This window comes from Microchirus variegatus (assembly GCF_963457635.1).
Source record: "Microchirus variegatus genome assembly, chromosome: 16".
In the NCBI taxonomy this organism is placed as follows: Eukaryota; Metazoa; Chordata; class Actinopteri; order Pleuronectiformes; family Soleidae; genus Microchirus; species Microchirus variegatus.
The window spans coordinates 8,550,695-8,569,039 of record NC_139817.1 but is presented as its reverse complement, the minus strand read 5'-3'; the positions used below and the strand labels follow the sequence as shown (position 1 = coordinate 8,569,039).

Here is an 18,345-nt window from a genome sequence, read left to right as displayed (position 1 = left end):
CCGCTGTACCTTTGAAAAAGAAAGCCTCCCCTCGAATCTGGGCCACTGCATCAAAGTGACTGGAGCATCTGTCTGGGGCATCCTGCGCCAGCCTGAGAAACCGTGAAGAAAATAAGACAGAAGATTTTTAGGAGAGGGAAACAGATGAGCTCTTCTCGGAAAATTGGACATTCACAACATTTCAAACAATGCTGCTCCTCTGTGTCATTATGTAAAATGATTCCTACGAAATTGCAGATGATTTTATTGGATTATAACAAAGAGACTTGCGTTTAAAATGTACATGCATCCAGATTGTGTTTACACTCTCACCCACTGCGACTGTGAACCGAAAACTAGGCTGAACAAACGGGGAGACGCTATCATGCCGACGCGCTAAGGTCCCTCAATTTGCGCGTTTGTCCCCGAGGTTTTTAACGGATTTAAAGCAGTGATGTGGCCAGCCTGCCAATGATGCTCAGAGAACACGGGAGCCTGCCAGGCCTTATATGACCAACAAAGATCGCTATTCAGATCTCTGTTAGCACTACACCACTGCTCGGCGGTTAGTTCTGGGGCCCTTGTCATGGCTAATCCAGCTTTTTCACACATCATGACCTGATGGAGTCAGAGGGAAATGATTAATGAAGCTTGATCTTCAACTGAAACTGGGGGGGGGGGGGGAGTAAAAATCCCAGCACTGCCTGTTTTAGCTATGATGGCCTAAAGCAAAGTACATCATCATAAAACTTATATCAGAATGATATCAGAACACTTAACACTTAAACTGGTATTTGAGGGTTTTAAGGCGTTTTCCTGAAATCAATTGAGTGTTTCGTAGATTTGAGCAACTTTGATTAATAAAAAATGATTTAATAGCGTTTTTTTTTTTGTATGTGTACATTTTTTGCCACAAAGGTGTTCAGTGTGCAACATGCATCAATAGAGAATGACAGACATGTAAGAGTAAATGGTTCAAAAATGTTCTTGGGAAAAATAATGTAAACAGCTCACTATCCGCATCAAAGTCCATAGAGAAAATGTATTTTCTATATTCAGATTTTTCTCAATGACACAATGCAAGCTTAAAAACTTGCATTGTTGCAGGAGAGTAGGCTGGTTACAAATGTGAGATTAGGCATATGTATTATAACCATGAGCCCTGAGTTTTTCCTTCTGTCCCTTGTTATCAGTGAACGTGTCTGTGTCTCAAGTTATTTCACCGAAACAGTGTGGTTGTTTACGTACAATCAAAACATGAACATGAATAAAGAAGTCTAATCATCTTTGAAAAGTAAAAAAAAAATAATAACACTCACAGGCCAATCGACTTGCTTTAGGGACTTATGTAATTAGATGGGCAGGCTCCAAAAGTCTTAGCTAATTTGTTTTGTTGGCTCCTGTTGGCACGATTCTAACATCAAGATCCAAAAAACACTGGTTTTACAATAAATAGTGAGTATTCCTGCATGGTTTCATTACATTGCTTTCCAGTGGAAGTGGAGAAACAAAATAAGAAAACGATCATTATATAATTATGTGGCTGTACAGGGAACCATCAGAGAAATTGTAATATTTTGTAATGAGATTCATTCCAGACCTATTCAAATTTGTTTTTCCCATGATAAAGATACTGTTTAATGTCAGTTTTACACTTTTGGGCAGTTAATAAATATACACTGTATGGACAAACGTATTTGGCCACACCTATTTAATCCAGGTGTCTGAATCAGGCTTTAGGGTCTCGGTCCCTTATCTCCCATGAAGAACAATATTAACGCTTCAGCATACGACAACATACAGAGCAGCAACTTGTCCTGATGAGATGCATCCTACAATACATGCAGAAGAAGGTTATTGGCACCAAAACTGTCATTTCATTCGATTTTTATAAATGTGCCATTCGGGCAGGAGCAGCATCATTCTCTCATATTGATCATATTGAAAACTTGAGGCAGAGTCACTGCATTTAATCCGGGCACAAACGTTAAAGTCCTTGAGACAGAGCCCGAGGCACGGTAGAAGAGGGTGAAATCGATTTTTTCTTTTAAAGAAATACACAGTTTCTATTTGTTGCATGTAAATGACGATGCTAGTCTCAGGATCTTTGACTCACAGGACAGTGGATCTGTTTTCAGGGAGGTCGAGCAGGACGGGAGGCTCAGCCGTCTGGGAGGAGCTGCTTGGTCGGTTCGTGTGAGACACCGAGTCTCTGACACCTAGAGGGGTACATCAAATTTAGACTTAATCAATTTACCATCCTGATGATTTGCAAAAAAAACAAAACAAAACAAAAGAAAATCAACACATTTCTTGGAGACCATGTTGGAATTAACTACTCACTCATAGTTACCATATTTGCTCGACTCCTGACTTCACTCCACCTCACTTTGATTACATTCTTCTGCCCTGCACTTCACTCTCCTCTTTATAGGTGTCATTCTCTGCTATTTCCTGTATCAGGGAAGGGTGTTATAAGGTCAAATGCCACAAAGGAGCCCAATTAACTCCATCCGTGCTTCCATTAAATCAATAACCTCACTCTACAGAACTCATCAACGGCTTCCTGCATGAGGAGGTATCTGTGTATTCAGTATTCTGTTGCTGAAACAAGTAACTGCCTCCTTCCTTCCACTACTGCACGGGGGAAAACGTGAGTAATTCCAAAAAGAGGCTCTAGAGTCATGGTCATTGGAGGAGAGGAAGACTCTCTGACTGCATGTGTGAGTGTCTTAAGTCATATTTCATTTTAAACCTGGCAACAGACACATATACAGTTATACAAGAAGTCATCATTGCCATCATTTTCGGCAGACGGAGTAATTTAACATTTCCAAGTGCACAGGGAACACTTACATGTATGAAAAACAAGAACAAAGGCCAACATTGACGTCTTTTTAAAGCCATACTTGCTATTTACTTCTATTTTAAGATAGGGAAACATATCTTCATACCGTAGAGCTGCCACACCCGGACCTTGTCTTCATAGGGGAGGTCGTATTTCAGAGGATCTCCTACAGGTCCTTGATAGTACGGTCTCATGATGGACTCAATGGCCGAGGTATGGACCAGGCCAATGGCGTGGCCGAACTCGTGGACCGCAACCGCAAACAGGTCCATCCCATGGGAGTCTGAAGGAGCGAAAGACAAAGAGAAAACAAAACACTGTCAACAGACGAACACGACCTAAAGATCAGGGGTCATATGTCAGGCTTCTGTTTGAATTTGAATCGTCTTTCAAAATAGAGAAGAATCGCTGAAAACTGTCGGTCTGTGTTTCTCAGAATAGCAGCGTTTTCGCCCGTTGACGTTCACACGGGAAGTGATTCATTTTATGTTAAGACAGACGCAAGCAACAGTAACATTGTGCTCATAGAGTGAGACAGTGGCAAACAGCTTAGAATATGACTGAAAACAGAATAGAACACACAGAATTACACACAGAACCTCTCAGAGAAGGAATCTGCTGCTCAAAAAACCCCCTGACGGAATAAATCTTGCCCTGAGTCAGTCAGGTCTGATAGTTTTGCTTCACAGAGCCTGTTTTCAGATGAAGAACGCAGCATACAAATAACCCTAGCTGTCTTTGTGTTCATTTGCTGAAATACTTGTGAAATACAGAATTAAACGGAGTATGAACAGAGCATGAAAGTTTTTTTTTTTGTTTTTTTTTGGTGAACTATCATGGGACGACAAAGTGGTGAGATTCTCCAATGTCACCTTTCTTCTATAAGCCAAGTATGTGCTTAAATGACCCAGTCGAACGAACTGTTCAGGTATTTTATCCTTTTTTCCAACTCATCTGCTTATGGTGCAAATTATGAGGCATGACAGACAGCTCAGGAGGCTTTGAGTGCTGTTAGTCATGTGGTGTGGCGAGATAACTATGGTAATGCTGCCCGAGTCCCTGGGCTGCCAATCAAAACCTGAGTGCAGAAAGACGCCTAAAGAGCCTCCAGGCTATGAAATCACATTTGCACTCCGTGTTCAACTAAAAAAAGGAATGAAAAAAAAAAAAAAAGAACACCGTAGCCCCTTGTCTGGCCCTGCAAAGCAAGACAAAACCCGGGGCTTGGAGATTTGCATGTGCTATGTCTAGCCAAGCTAGCTCAGAATTCTTTAGTGGCTAAGCTCGCGTCTGCATTGGGTTTACCTTACGCCGTCCTCGGCCTTGGGGTGCACGCTCGCGCCTACAGTGCCCACCTGGGGCACTCACAAGGCAAATGCCAACTCTAATCTACAGGAGCACACGGTGTTGAGAGGAAAGGTGAACAAAAGGAAGCGTAGAGAGAATTGGGGCTCAGAACAGAACAGAAACCATATCATCTTTTCTACGGTCCACCATGACAAAGTCGGAGCAGAGAGAATTGGGCCGACGAACCCGTATCTTTTAGGACGGCAAACAGAGGAAGAAACAGAGTTGACTTATGAATCTCTACAGAACATTGAATTTTTTTACGTTAAAGGCTTAACATTTGTTCTGCTGGATTCAACAATGAGCTATTAAATTGCTTTTTTCTTTGCTGAAATTGAGGGCTTGTTTCATTGGACCTCTAAACTTCCTGTCTTCTTCTTCTTCTTCTATAACAGGGGTTCTCAAAGGGACAATTTAGGAACCCAACATTGGACTGAGGGTCGCCAAAGGAAAAAAACAGAAAGAAATCCCATTTGTAATCATTTTAATGACCAGATTGCAGTTCTACAGTTTAGCGTTAAGTAATATAAGCGTTAATATAATGTAATTTAAGCATTAATATAATAACGCTTTAGAATTTACTGGGTAATTACCCAGTATTTTGGCCATTGTTCTTACCTTCTAATTACAGGTTAATACCAAGTAACACATTTCTGTTACCATATATTTACTGGGTAAATAGCTAGTAATTGGGGGCTGTAGCTACCTGCTTATTACCAGCTTATAACACAATAATACACTGAAATTCACCATATAGAAACCAGGTAAATACCCAATATTTTTGTTTACACTTATTGGTCTGTATCCAGTAATGTCCGATAAACATTTAACAAACTTAGTAGCTCCTGGATTAAAACTATCAACTGTAATTCATTGCGGGCCGCTAGGAATGTTTCTGCGGGCCGCCATTGGCCCCCGGGCCGCACTTTGAGAACCAATGTTCTATAGGGTTTAATGGCAGCTTGCATCCATGATGTTTTCTTCTTTCTGCCGAGTTTTGGAATTTTAAAAGTCGTAAACGACACAATCTTTCTGGACTCTTCAGTCTCATCTGCTCACTTTCATCCTCTCACTGCCACTCTCTAAACTTCCTGTGCCATTCCTGCTCCGGTCCTCAAAAGGATCAGGATCACAGGGCTCCACAGCTTTGATCTTTTGCGCAAGACGACCTTTGTGAGGAAATGATGTTTACACATTCCTTCCTGGATGCCCCGAGGTCAGGCTTACGGGGCCACTATGTTGACGTACTGTTTGATGCAGTGGATGTGAACCTGGAGTTTAACACTGTTTGTGGACCTTGTAACTTGCAAATCCCTTACATAAGGAACGGCTTAATTCTTAAGGACGATAAGGGCTGCAACTAAAGACTATTTTGATAGATGAGTAGTCATTTATTATTGAAATGATTCATAGACAAGTCGGATAACCGTAAAAACACATTCTAGTTCAAAATATAAAGATTAGAAGTGCATCAGACTGTTTTGTGGCCTCCTCACACAGCACCACTGGAATCCAGTGCGTAATTGCAAGCAGCTTCTATGCAACAGCACATTTCCGTAGTGCAGTGTGCGTTGACGTCTTATTTACCAAACACTTTTTTTTTTTTTTTACAATTACAGGACGAGTTTCAACTTCAGAGGAGCTGTTACAGCCGTCCTCCAAGCTGACAGCATGCGCTCGCTGCTCAGGAAGATGGTACGACATGACACCATGAATAAAAAATGACACTGAATGCGACTGAGTGACAAGACGGATGAACGCAGATCATTTAAGTTCCCTTTCCCTCCGAGATCACAACTTTAATTCGATCACTGAACGGAGCTCAGTGGGGGGGGATGCACTTAATGTAGCAGCTGGGACACGCTTGCCTGTCCACTGACAGGCAGGCGTCTTCGACCCCCCCCCCAAGACCAAACAAACACCACAGCAGCCAGCATTCCCTGGCCAACACCGTGCCGATTCTTCAGAATATCTGCTTCTCCAGGCCTCGGTAAAGTGCAATCCAAACAGCCTTTTTTTTTTACACCATTTAAAAAACCTTCTCTTCCAGGAAGGAACTGTGAAGCACATAAACAGCTTTGTCCCTCCCTTATACATCATCTGTGGTTGTTACCTCCGTTCAGTGCCTTTAATCAATATCTCAGTGTCTTACGTTGCTTTCACGGGGAAAATCTAATTTATCGTGGCCTGCTCTGTGTTTTCTTCCACTTCTCATCACATCATATTTTACCAGGAGTTTTTTTTTTTTCCCTATCACACTCAGTGGAGTAGTTAATGAGGCTTGTTATTGTGTAAACCCCCCCCCCCCTCCCCCGCTCACATATTACTATGTGTCTTGTGTTTATTTTGTTTTATGCAGTTGCACATTACGCTTTGATTGCTGATAAGTTGTTTTATTTCCACTCTCTTTCAGAATAACGGTTAAACTTGCTCTAACTGCATTGCATCATATTTATACGCTGCATATTTTCCCCGTGCAATATTCTCTGGAGCTGCATTCCCTTTTATTGCTGTTAATATAACTGTAAAATCTACTGCCAGGGCTATTTTATACCAATTAAGGCTTTCAGCGGCGATTCCTCATTTCAGTTACGGTAAAAAGAAATATCTGTTTCCACTTGTTCAAGTGGCAAAGAAAAGGTTGATTTAGACACTGTGGTCGGCACACAAGAGAGTTGATTAAAAGGAAAATATCAGGCAAAGAATAACTTCACGCAATTAAACAATGCTGTGGTTGCCTTTGTCCTCCCCGGTTCTTTAAAAGAAAAAAAAAAAAAAAGGACTTTGCCATTGTTACACAGAGGTAATTACTCAGAATGTTGTTATTTCTCCTCTCTGTACACAGTGTCCTTCCACGATGTAACAAAACACAAACATGATATATAAGCTGGGGCATAAAGGCGTTTCAGGTGCTGCATCTCACGAGAGAATTGGAAAGAAACGGAAAATAAAATAGAAAATGGTTGTAAAGCCACTATTGTGGCCGTTTGTGTGGATTGCGTTGGCTACAAAATGAATTCACCTTGGCTGTGACAGACTCTCCAGTTCTTCAGGTGAGCATCACTTGTTGTGGAATAATTACAGAGCAGCCAAGGCGACCTGATGATTGGCCCTGATTACCAATGAAGTGGAGGGGATTTTCAATTTTACCGTGAATTTTACTGCGAGTCCAAGAGAACACAACAAGTAATTCATTAATATCAGATTCCCAGTATCACAGTTTTAGTTTTCAATGGTTACTATGGCAACCGCATCATTTTCAGCATGTTTATCCACTTGAGATACAGAACATGACCACAGCACCACAACAGGTTCTACCAAGCAATTCTATCAGTCCTGACTGAGGAAGCGTTCGTGTAGACAACGTTATCCCATCAAACATCTGAACAACCGTGTATATTAAGCAGTAGAATTCACTTCTGACACATTTCACGATTGCTTCTTATGCCACTTTTCCTTGCAACTCAAGCAAAGCTGAGCTGATACTAAAATGTGACGTTGACAGACAAGTATCTTCACTGGAAGAGTCGTGAGTGCGATGTCTGATGCAGGAATCAAACCGAACTGTAGATCGGTTAAAAAAGGTAAACTTAAAAATCCTGAAAACATCCGTTAATCTCCAACATTTAGCAAAGGAAATGTGTCAAATCTCAATATTTAACAGAGGAGTCTGGCGTATTTAGCGACAGCACTGCGGCAAGTCAGCGATCGTGAGTCGAATCACAACCCGTTCAGCTGTTTATTTCAGTTTCAGTGACTGTGCACCAACTCTGTGAAATAATCTTTGTTGAGCAAGTCGTGACATAATAACTCCTAATACATCTGTTCTCATTAATGACATTGACAGAATGCGTAATTATTAATATTCAGTAAGTGCCTTGGACTTGGTGGCCTAACTTTTGTTTTCACCAATAGAGTACACAACACTGGTACACAGGAAATTGTGAACTAAACTGATGATATAATGTACCATTTAGATAAGAAAAAATAAGAATGCCTTATTATGCTTACATCTCCTATAACTTTGTGGTCGGTTTATTGACCCTGAAGTCGTGAAGTCTGGTCCCCTGTGCTATACTCTGGCTCTGTGTTGTTTTGCAGTGTTCATTTAAAAAAATGTTATTGTCTGCTTTGTTGCCTAAGTGCAGAAACTTGTGGACAGAGACAGGATGTAACGTAATATAAAGTACGAGTTTAAAGCTCCGGTGTGTAACTTCTGTTGCACACAAAAACCACTGCGAGTGTTGCTACATTACAAATCAAATAGTGAGTGTTTTTTTTTCATTTTCATTTACTTTAGCTGAATGACACCAGTCTGCCTTTCTTGGTGTAGAATTCAGTGTAAACAAGACTGCAGGAGCACAGAAAAAAAGTTATTTCTTGAGAAATTCACCTGCTGTCGCTGACAGGATTTGGCTATGGACTGGCGATCTGTCCAGGCTGTGACCCCGCCTTTCAACCTATGTCAGCTCAAATTGGCACAGCACACTGCGAGACCCTCATGCAGAAGATAAAGTGGAAGAAGAAGGATGGACGGACGGATGAATGGATGCCAGAAAGCAGAGAAATATAGCTTTTACTTCCGCAGACAACGATTCACGCGTTTGTGACATCAGCTCCTCGGTACCGTAATTCTTAAACGGATGAATAACTGCCAGATATCGAATGTAGTAACCGTTTTTGGCCACATTCTCACATATGGCACCTTTAATGATGCTTAGGATTTGGTCGAGGTAATCAGTCTGCATAAGCAGATTGCTGATAATATGATAATTAACAGAAGCAATCTGGTGCCGGTCAAAGGCAAAACAAAAATAAACAGCACTTCCATCCAGAGACCTCCGCTTATTTGATATGACTGAGATTCCACCTCTCACAGCTTCTAACAAACACCAAGGCCATCAATCACACAGCAGGGCTGAACCGATCGACTAAATATGGTGCTTAATATTCCACGATTTCAGCATCATACACATCAGGGGAAGGCCCTCTCGCGGACCCAGTTTCAGGGTCCTGCTGTGAACAATGTGCTCGGAGATGGAGGGGAAGGATTTAGCAAATGCAATTACTCAGCTAAGGATTTTGCCCGATAAGGCTCTTTTCCTTCTTTCTAAAGATGATTACAGTACTCTGCTATTATGTGAAGCACCTCTTTACCTTCGACGCTGACCTAACAAGTTTACATCTTCTCAGGGGACCACTGAGCTTTTCAAAATAAGTCGCGGAGAACAACACATTACGAATGCGGTGGCTCTGTATGGGGGGGGGGGGGGGGCAGAGCTGAGCTGATACAGGGCGGATACCGACATGAGCGACACAATGCCTCAGAGACGAGCCGACGTTGAGAAATTGGAGGAAGACATGGCGAGATAGCGGCAAGGTGAAACTGGCAGAGTGTGACGTGAAGAAATTAAGAGTTGTTCATCGTATCTTATTCCCCCCTCTCTATGCCTCAGCGCTTCAGTCTCGCAGATTCAAAAGAAAGGAAACGGCGAAAAAACAAAACACCGGAGAGCCTGTGGTGAGTTGAACTCCACAGGAAAAGGAGGGCATTCTACCAGGTCGTGGCCGCCTTCGGGGAGCTGATTAAAGCCATTTGAGGAGCACGATTTAAAGAGTTAAAAATAGCAGCCTGTGCTATTTAATACTGGTGAAAACAAAAAAAATAGCTTGAATCGCCGGATGAGAGTTTCCACTGAGTCTCAGTGGCATGTTTCACATCACAATCCACTCATATTTCTACCTTTCCCCCCCCCCACGGCGAACGCCACTTACCAAATGATTCAAGTGTGTATCATTGTCACTCATTCAACACGCACAAATGAAAAAGTAGCAAAATACCCCAAAAAAAAACTTGGCTGAAAAAGCTAAGAATATTATGTTTTTGGAGCCTTGAAATTTCACAATTCGGTCACTGCCGTGTTGACGTTTGGCTAACGCAAGTCACAGACGTCGCCTACAACCAGATTCCTATTAGTCGATACCTAGCTGTCAATCAAAGTGGTGAATGTGCAGCATGTTATCATTTATTTTTCCAATATATTCACAAAAGTTGATATCATGTTCTACTGAAGGAGAGTGAAAATTTGTATATTCTTATACTGACACTTTAAGGGAAGCACGAAAACATTCAAACTAGGGCTGACACAAGAATTCCACTATTTTGAGTGTTTTTGAGGAATTAAAACAAGTTTTCAGATCGTACAGCTCCTTTAAATGTGAATATGTTCTAGTTTCGTGGCTCCATATAACAAATAATGAATTAAATCAGATTTTTTTGAATATATATAATTGGACAAAAGAAGACTAACAGAATCATGTCCAGGTTTGAGAAAAAAAACGATTCCGTTTTATGACATTTTACGGATTAACTGATGATGCAAATTATGGTTTGTTGCTGCTCTAATTCAAACTAAGTTCTTTGGACAGAACATGTCAAAATGGCTGCTGAGCAACAGTAAAACATTCTCATATTTTTTCCAGCCAAGTTGTTGCATTTTTAACGTATTACATCCCTCCTTCCCTCCTCCAGTCCCTGCTGTCATTAACCAAACTTATATCCTCACAGCTGTTGTCAAACCTCCCATTGCCTCCATAAGCTGAGGCAAAGACACACGCCGACACGGCAGAACTACGGCGTGGTTTGCATGTCCTGCTACCGCTGCTGCGTCCCTGCTGGAGGTCTAATTGAAGCAGACTGAGCTGCTGTCCTGTGGCATATGGTTCACAGTCCTGACAGTGCGAGACAAAGGAGGGAGACGCAGCCAGGTCCTGGCCCCATCACAGACTCACCAGCTGGGACAGACAGGCGCATAGACACACACACACACACACACATATGCACAGCCATTCTTCTCAGTACACTGTTATTGACTTCCATTCATTTGGACAGCGTCCACAAAGTGTTACACACAAAATCTTAGCCCTAAACCGGTTCCACACACCAGGTTTTTGGTCTCCGAGAAGACTACTAGTCTTGTCAAGGTCAGTGTTTTGTGCCAGAGAAATAAGCACACACACACATGAGGTCAAAATGGGGCCTGCGGATCTTCTTTTTTTGCCTTGTGGACAACAGTTGAACTCAACGCTGTACTGGCTTTCGGGCGCACACAGGCTTCCACAATGGTCAAACACATCCATTAAGTATTTATCCGCGCTGTCAGTAAGTGTTACAGCCCCCCCGTCTGTGTTTGGCTGTCAGTCAGAAAGAGCGTGTGTGAGAGTGGGATGTGTGTTTTTTTTGGACCAGGCCATGACCTTTTCCATGAAAAATCGAATTATTGATAGTCCTAACTAACTAATATGAGACTTTTTAATACAACTGAAATTGTTCTATATCTTATTTTGGACCAAGAAAGTCCAGTCCAATTCATTTTGGGTTGGCTGTGGATCAGTGGTAGACGGGGTTTGATCCCCAGCTCTCTTTGTCAACATGCCACTGCGTCCACATGGCTCCTGACAGCTGTGCTGGCAACGTCTGACACACATCACACATCTATGTGATAGATGTGTGAAAGAAAGAGGTGAATAACAAAAGTGTAGTGTAGCAGACTTTGAGTGGTCAACCCGTGGTCAAGAGGAATGGAATTGAGCTTGTAAACGAAAGGGTTGCTGCCTCAAATCCCGGCCATGGAGAGACCTGGGGTGCCCCTGGGCAAGGCATCCAGCCCCCTATTGGTACTCACTGTTCCTGCACCCGGCTTGGTGTGTAAAAAGGATACAGAGGTCAAATTCACGATCACTAACTGGTGTTTGTGCCAAATAACTATTTTTTATTTCAACTAAATGTATAATTTAGTAACTGCCAGTTATATTGTACAAAAAAAACAACAACAACAAACAACATTTTGGTGCGATTTGTTCATTGCACACGCTTTCGTACACAGTAAAAGCTGTGGTTCTGGTACAAAGACTGACAGTGTGAGTGCTGCTGCTGCTTCAAGTTTGCCTAAAGATTCCCTGTTTTGCTTACAGCTTTGGAAGTTGGAAGTACACTTCATCTTTCATCCAAAAAAAAAGTCTCTGTTCGCAGAGTCTGAGTGTGAGGTGAGATAGAGACGTGGGTTAGAAAAGAGGCACGGGGCTGCCAAGATGTGCAGGTCTTTTTCTCCTGGAAGGAGGAGGCGTCACAATCAGCCGAAGGAGTTGTGGCATCCCCACATAACTCCAAAGTTCTGGCACCGATTTGTTTCGCGTGTTGGCTTTTGGTTTTCTGCAGACGGGTGGTAAACACAGTGTGGCGGTAACAATTAGTTTTGCCCTGCTTAGCTTCTATTTCCAGTTCTGCAGGAACAAAGACTAAATGCAGACATCAGTCAACCATGAGCAGCATATAAAGTCAGGAAAGCATCTCTCACACCTATCATACCTGTGACTGAGACTGATTCGTGAGGCTCTCGCAGCCCCGACTCATCTCCACAGCAGCGACAAAGACGCTGTGGTTTGCTTATATTTCTCCAAACCTATCATAATTGTCGGGCGGCACGAAGCCAAGAATCATGCTCTGGCAAAAACAGATACGAGGGCAACTCTTTTAGAGGGGAAAATGTGCATGTTGAGCGTTGATCGCTCTCATTAAAATGACTAATTCGCCTCGTCCTCTATTACTGTGGCCAAGGGAGACATTAAACCCCGAAATATCCGTAGATACTATGTTTGGAAAAGTTTGCCAGGACGTCACCTCATAGGAACCTGACATTTTCAGCTTACAGTTGCTATTTTGGCGACTGTTTTTTTTTTTTTTTTGTGTGTCAAACAGCAACAGAGATTCGGAAACACTGAGACATCGAAAGGTAAAAGAATGTCACGTAAAATACACGACCAATGACGATGACTAAACAAATCGAAGACAACTAACTTCCTTCTACAATGGCTGAGGTTCTACCTGGAACCATTTTCAAGGGTTCTTGGTAACACTAATGGTTCCAGTAAGAACCATTTTGATCCAGAGAACCCTTTAAAACCCCTTTCCTGAATAAAGGGTTTTAAAAGGGTTCTTGGTGGAACCTTTATAAAAAGATTCTACCTGGAGCCAAAGAGGGTTCTCCTATGAGGACAAGCCGGAGAACCTTATATGGTTCTACTTAGCACTTTTATTTCTAAGAGTGTAACAGGTGTCATGTGTCAGAAACACCTGCACGTATCACTTTTCAAATTCGAAGGGAAGTCTCATTCCAAATTCCATCAGCTCTCGGAAAATAAAAACAAGCGGATCGAATAAAACACAGCAATTACACACAACTATAAGGTAGAAAGTGTGCAGGTGTGAATGTGAGCGGGTGAGGATTACACGCGAGCAGGTTATTTTCGTACACTACGGTTTGGGTCCTCATTTGTATTCCCTGTTGTGTCAGGACTACAGAGACAATCTGTCCTTGGTGAGGCGCTGCAGCCCGAGAGGAGGCAGTGGAGACGGTGGAGTGTGTGTTCACTGAACAAGTGTCTATTTCAACAACTTTGTATTATATTTAGTCTGAAAAACATTTCTCCAATCCTCTCCATTTTCCTGTAGTACATAGGAAACGTATAGCTCCATGTTGTTTTTTGTCAATGTCGGTGAAACCTTTGCTTTGGGTGTATTTACCTAATCTGAAATCTATTCTGTCTCTAAATGTAAGTGCAGCTAAACTCAATTGAAAAGGGGGGGATAATGAAACATGTGGGGGCCTCAACGCTGAGTTAACCTGTTTTTGCTATTTGTGTCAATGTTAAATTTATTATTGTTAAAGGTATTTGGGTTGTGGCTGCTGTGTCATTCAGATGTTTTAGTTGTATCATCTCTACCATGAAGCTTGGGAGCTGATTTAATTTGTATCGCCATTCTGATTTTCTTGCATTTCTCGTGATTTTTTTCCCTCCTCCTTAAACCAAAATAGAATTATAGAAATGTCCCGAGTAGAAGTTGGAGATTTTTAACTCTAAGCGAAGTGGCCGACAGTTCTTCTTCTTGTGTTTGGAGATTGTTTGGTCTGTTCGCTTTGTGATCGTTTTGATTTTCTTTCCCATTCTGTCTCTATTACGGTGACATTTTAACATTTTAATGTATATAAAGCCATACCCACATACTCAGCGTCTTCTTCTCTTCTCTGTGTGGTGTAAGCGGCACTTACAGTGCCGCTTACAGGCCTGGCATATGTACTACAGTGTTTAGAGTCAATCTGGGTGGTTTTGTGTGACTGAAAAGGATAAAATGGAATATTGAGTGCATTCCTTATTAGTGCAACATGATAAAAGGTAGTAAATATAAAATATATTGCTAAATATAAAAACAGACTAAATGAGAAGCGTAGAGATAAAACACAAAAGACAGACATCTCTTTTAGTCAGTTTGTCCGTGTTTTCAGAGACCTGCCACAGCGGTAACTGTGGCGGTGTTTACGGAAAACTTTTTCAAACTGACAAAGAAAGAGAGCGTTTACATTTTCTTCAGTTTCCATGTGGATAGGGTCTAAATTGACTGTACTTGAAATGAACAATGTCTATTCAAAACCCTGGACTTCAGATCTCACTGATAAAGTTCCAATACTTTTTTGAGGTAAATCGGCAACTGCTTCTTTTAACTGTTTCTGTACGTTAGATATATGATATTATATTGATTTACCATTACATCTCATCCAAAAGAAAAAAAAAAGATTGGTTGAAGTAGTGAGCAGATGAGAGTGATGGATATCTTAAGTGAAGTCGTCGACATGAAAGGAAGAATAAAGAAAGCAAAGTCAGGGAAGAGTTCATGATTTGTGCCGTCACTCGTGCGACTGCACAGAAACAGCCACTGCCTGATGATCTAATCAGTGTGGCGAGATCACTCCATCCACACATTTCATCTGGATGAGTGAGCTTTACAACACTACCCCCCCCCCCCCCCCATCATCACCAACTCTACCTCCCCACCGCCCTTTTCTGCCCTCCTTCCTTCCCTTTGAGGATGATGGGAGGCGACAAGAGAGCAGAAGTTTTGGGGGAATGTCGCCAAAAATGGTCACAGTCGTGGGTTGTGCGACTAATAATTTCATTTGCACTCGGGCAAATGAAATACATGGCGTTACAGGCTCTCGTGACGTGATCACACACAGTTCAGCGAGAGGGCAAAGTGGAAGCGAGTGAAAGTCAATCTGTGTCCATAAACACCGGATTACTGTGTTTTTTTTTTTCCGAGTATAAGCGCGTCTGTTTTTTGATTGACAGAGCTGATTGAGAACCATTTAGCGCCGCAGCCGTCACCACGTCCTCATTTCAAACTGGCAGATTTCCCTCAGCGAGATCTTTGAAAAACCGTTTGATGCAGAACATTTGGCCAGATCAATCAGGATCCATTAGCTCAAACAACTTCAGGCCAAAATGCACAAAAAAAAAAATGTGTTTCCCAGGAATGGGCCAAACAGCCTGTGCGCTATTAAGTATAATGAAGACGGACTTAACATATATATTATTATGCAGCTAAGTTATTAGACGTCGTTATGAGATCTCCCCCAACTGAGAGTTCTGCTCACACCTGAGTGCAATAAACGCTAATACGATTTAATGCACAGGGATATTATTGAAGTCGCATCATAACAGGATATATATTCATTTATTTTTTTACAATCAAAAGTTCTGATTAATTTCTTTGGCCACTGATGCAAAACAAAGTGCTTGTGATGGTTTTTCAGATCACTCAAACAACACTCAAAAACCAAATTATACATATATATACAGTATATGTGTTTTAGTTTTATTATACACTGTATAATCATAAGATTTGGAGTATTTCATTAACCCTTACAACTCACATCTTCTTATGTGTTGTTGAGTCAAAGTTATGATTCATTTTATATCGCAATAAAAAAAAAATGTGTTCATAAAAACAAGCCAAGCACATTTTGGAACTGTGATGTATCCCCAAATTTCCCAAATTCAATTTCGAATTTCAATTTCAAACATTTTTAAAGGTAAAATAAAGTAACATCGGGGCATTTTTGTTATTGGATGGAGAACTTTTTTGTGGGGGAATTGGATTAAGGATTATTTTGAAAGGGCACCAATTTCTTTCAGCAGCTCTGTCTGTTATTTCCGTCGTGCGGTGCATCTCTGCCTGTAATTTCCACTATTTTGTGGATATTTTAGTATGAGCACAGCAAAATCACACAGAAATATGACATTTCCGACGGGTGTAAACACATTGTCGGTGGAAAAGTGGGAGTTTTTTTTCCTGTGTTGTGCTGCAGCTGTCGGCAAATAGATGCCGCATATTATTTGCACAGACTCTGTGATTTACTGACTGCAATTGTGCGTTCACCTGGTGATCTGAAGGTCCACGCCTCGTCATCATCGAAGTGCGTATCTCCGGCGGTGAATCTCTCCCCGGGGAAGAACGCGTGCGCCACGGTGCCACCTGGCCCATCGAAGGGGTATCCGTCGTTGTGGTCGGCCTTGGTGAAGTCGATTTGAATGTCCGCATCGCTGCCGGCCACCTCGTGGAAGTTGAGGGGCGCGATGTCGCTCCAGACCTTCAAGGCGTAGTACATCAGAGCCCGAACGGTGTCCCTGCCCAGTAAGGCTGAATCCTTAGGGAAGGTTCTCACTCTGAAGGAAGAAAAAGGGAGAAAGGGAATAGGTTAGGAGAAGAGGGGGAGGGGGGGGGGGGGGGGTATGAGGAAGTGGGCAAGGCCATGTGGGAGTTAAGAGAAGAGAGTGCTGACAGAAAAACAAATCAAATGTTAAAACAAGAGGAGAGTGGTGCAGAGAAATTGAGAGGACGAATGATGACAGGCAAGAAATGATACGGGAGTGTAGAAGAAACACGGAAATGAAAGGAGAAAAGGTAAAAAAAAAAAAGAGAAGAAGAAGAGCAACGTGAACACATAAATGCAGAGGAGGAGAAGAAGAAGAAAGGTATAAAACGGGGGGGGAAAATTGAATGAAAGCACAGAGAAACACAAGAACTAAGTAAACACGAGTGGATTGGTCTCCAGTACGTACTGATAGGAGAGGAGCGAGATCAAATGTGTTTGCCACTGGGACACAACCTGCAGGAGAAAACTAAAGATACCCTTTGCATATTTGATGTGTTTTTGTATTTCATGCTTTGCTGCTCGTGCCGCTCACATACACTGATAAGTTGAGAGGGGAAACGCAGAGAAGAGATTATTGCATCGGCTTTCAGGAGCAACTCATCGACGCTTCCCTGTCTTTTCCTTTTTCATGCCCTGTTATTTATTTCTCCTCCCTCCTCAAATCATTTTTTTACATTAATATATATTTCTTTCTTTTGCAAGCCATGGTGGAAACATAAGCAGAAAACCACTCAAACAAAGTGCTAACATTGTCTTCTAATGCTCATCTTGCCTCCATTTTCTAGTCTTCTAGTCTGTGTCTTTACTATTCTCTTGGGTCCAATTCTCATTTTTAACTCCTACACTTTGCCCTTTGCCACGAGTTATAAGTGGTCGTGGTTCAACTTTGCCCCCTGTGAAATGGTGCGCAACACATCGTCACATAAGGAGACATGACATGTGAGAGATTTAACATACTGTCCTGTGCAATCTACTGCCGTGAACTGTGAGGTCTATGGTTTGTACGAGAGACTGTAAATCAGTTCTGTTGTCCTTCGATTCACTTAATCTGGGAAATACTGTTTCTCCTCTGCCTCCGTTTTGACGTGCAGCCCTGAAACTTCACCCAATACCTCTGCCTCGACCAGTGTCAGGACACCCTACGTCTGCATGTGAAGGTGCAAAACAGGAGAGTAGGGCTAAAAGCCTTGAGCTCCTTCCACTCGTCTTTTTGCTGCTTTTACATCAGGGGTTCTCAAAGTTTTGATACCTGAGGGCCAATTTACGAACCCCAACATTGGACTGAGGGCCGCCAAAGGAAAAAGAAAGGGAAAAAAACCAGAAAGAAATCCCATTTGTAATAATTTTAATGACCAGATTGCAGTTCTACAGTTTAGAGTTAATATAATGTAATTTAAGCGTTAATGTTGTTTAAGCGTTAATATAATAATTAACCTTCTAATTACAGGTTAATACCAAGTTCTGTTACCATATATTTACTGGGTAAATAGCTAGTAATTGGGGGCTGTAGCTACCTGCTTATTACCAGCTTATAACACAATAATACACTCAAATTCACCATATAGAAACCAGGTAAATACCCAGTATTTTTGTTTACACTTATTGGTCTGTATCCAATAA

The 18,345-nt window shown here is 41.8% G+C and overlaps 1 protein-coding gene across 1 annotated transcript in view; it reads right to left on the bottom strand.

Moving 5' to 3' along the window:
• LOC310937757 (matrix metalloproteinase-17-like) overlaps positions 1–18,345 on the bottom strand; it is a gene marked incomplete at its 5' end in the record, with an annotated part of 84,240 nt that overhangs the window by 27,681 nt on the left and 38,214 nt on the right. The window contains 4 exons of the mRNA XM_083902104.1: positions 10–92; positions 2,096–2,198; positions 2,934–3,110; positions 16,449–16,735. Of these exons, the coding sequence (XP_083758230.1) occupies positions 10–92; positions 2,096–2,198; positions 2,934–3,110; positions 16,449–16,735 (650 nt within the window). The remainder of the gene's footprint in view (positions 1–9; positions 93–2,095; positions 2,199–2,933; positions 3,111–16,448; positions 16,736–18,345) is intronic.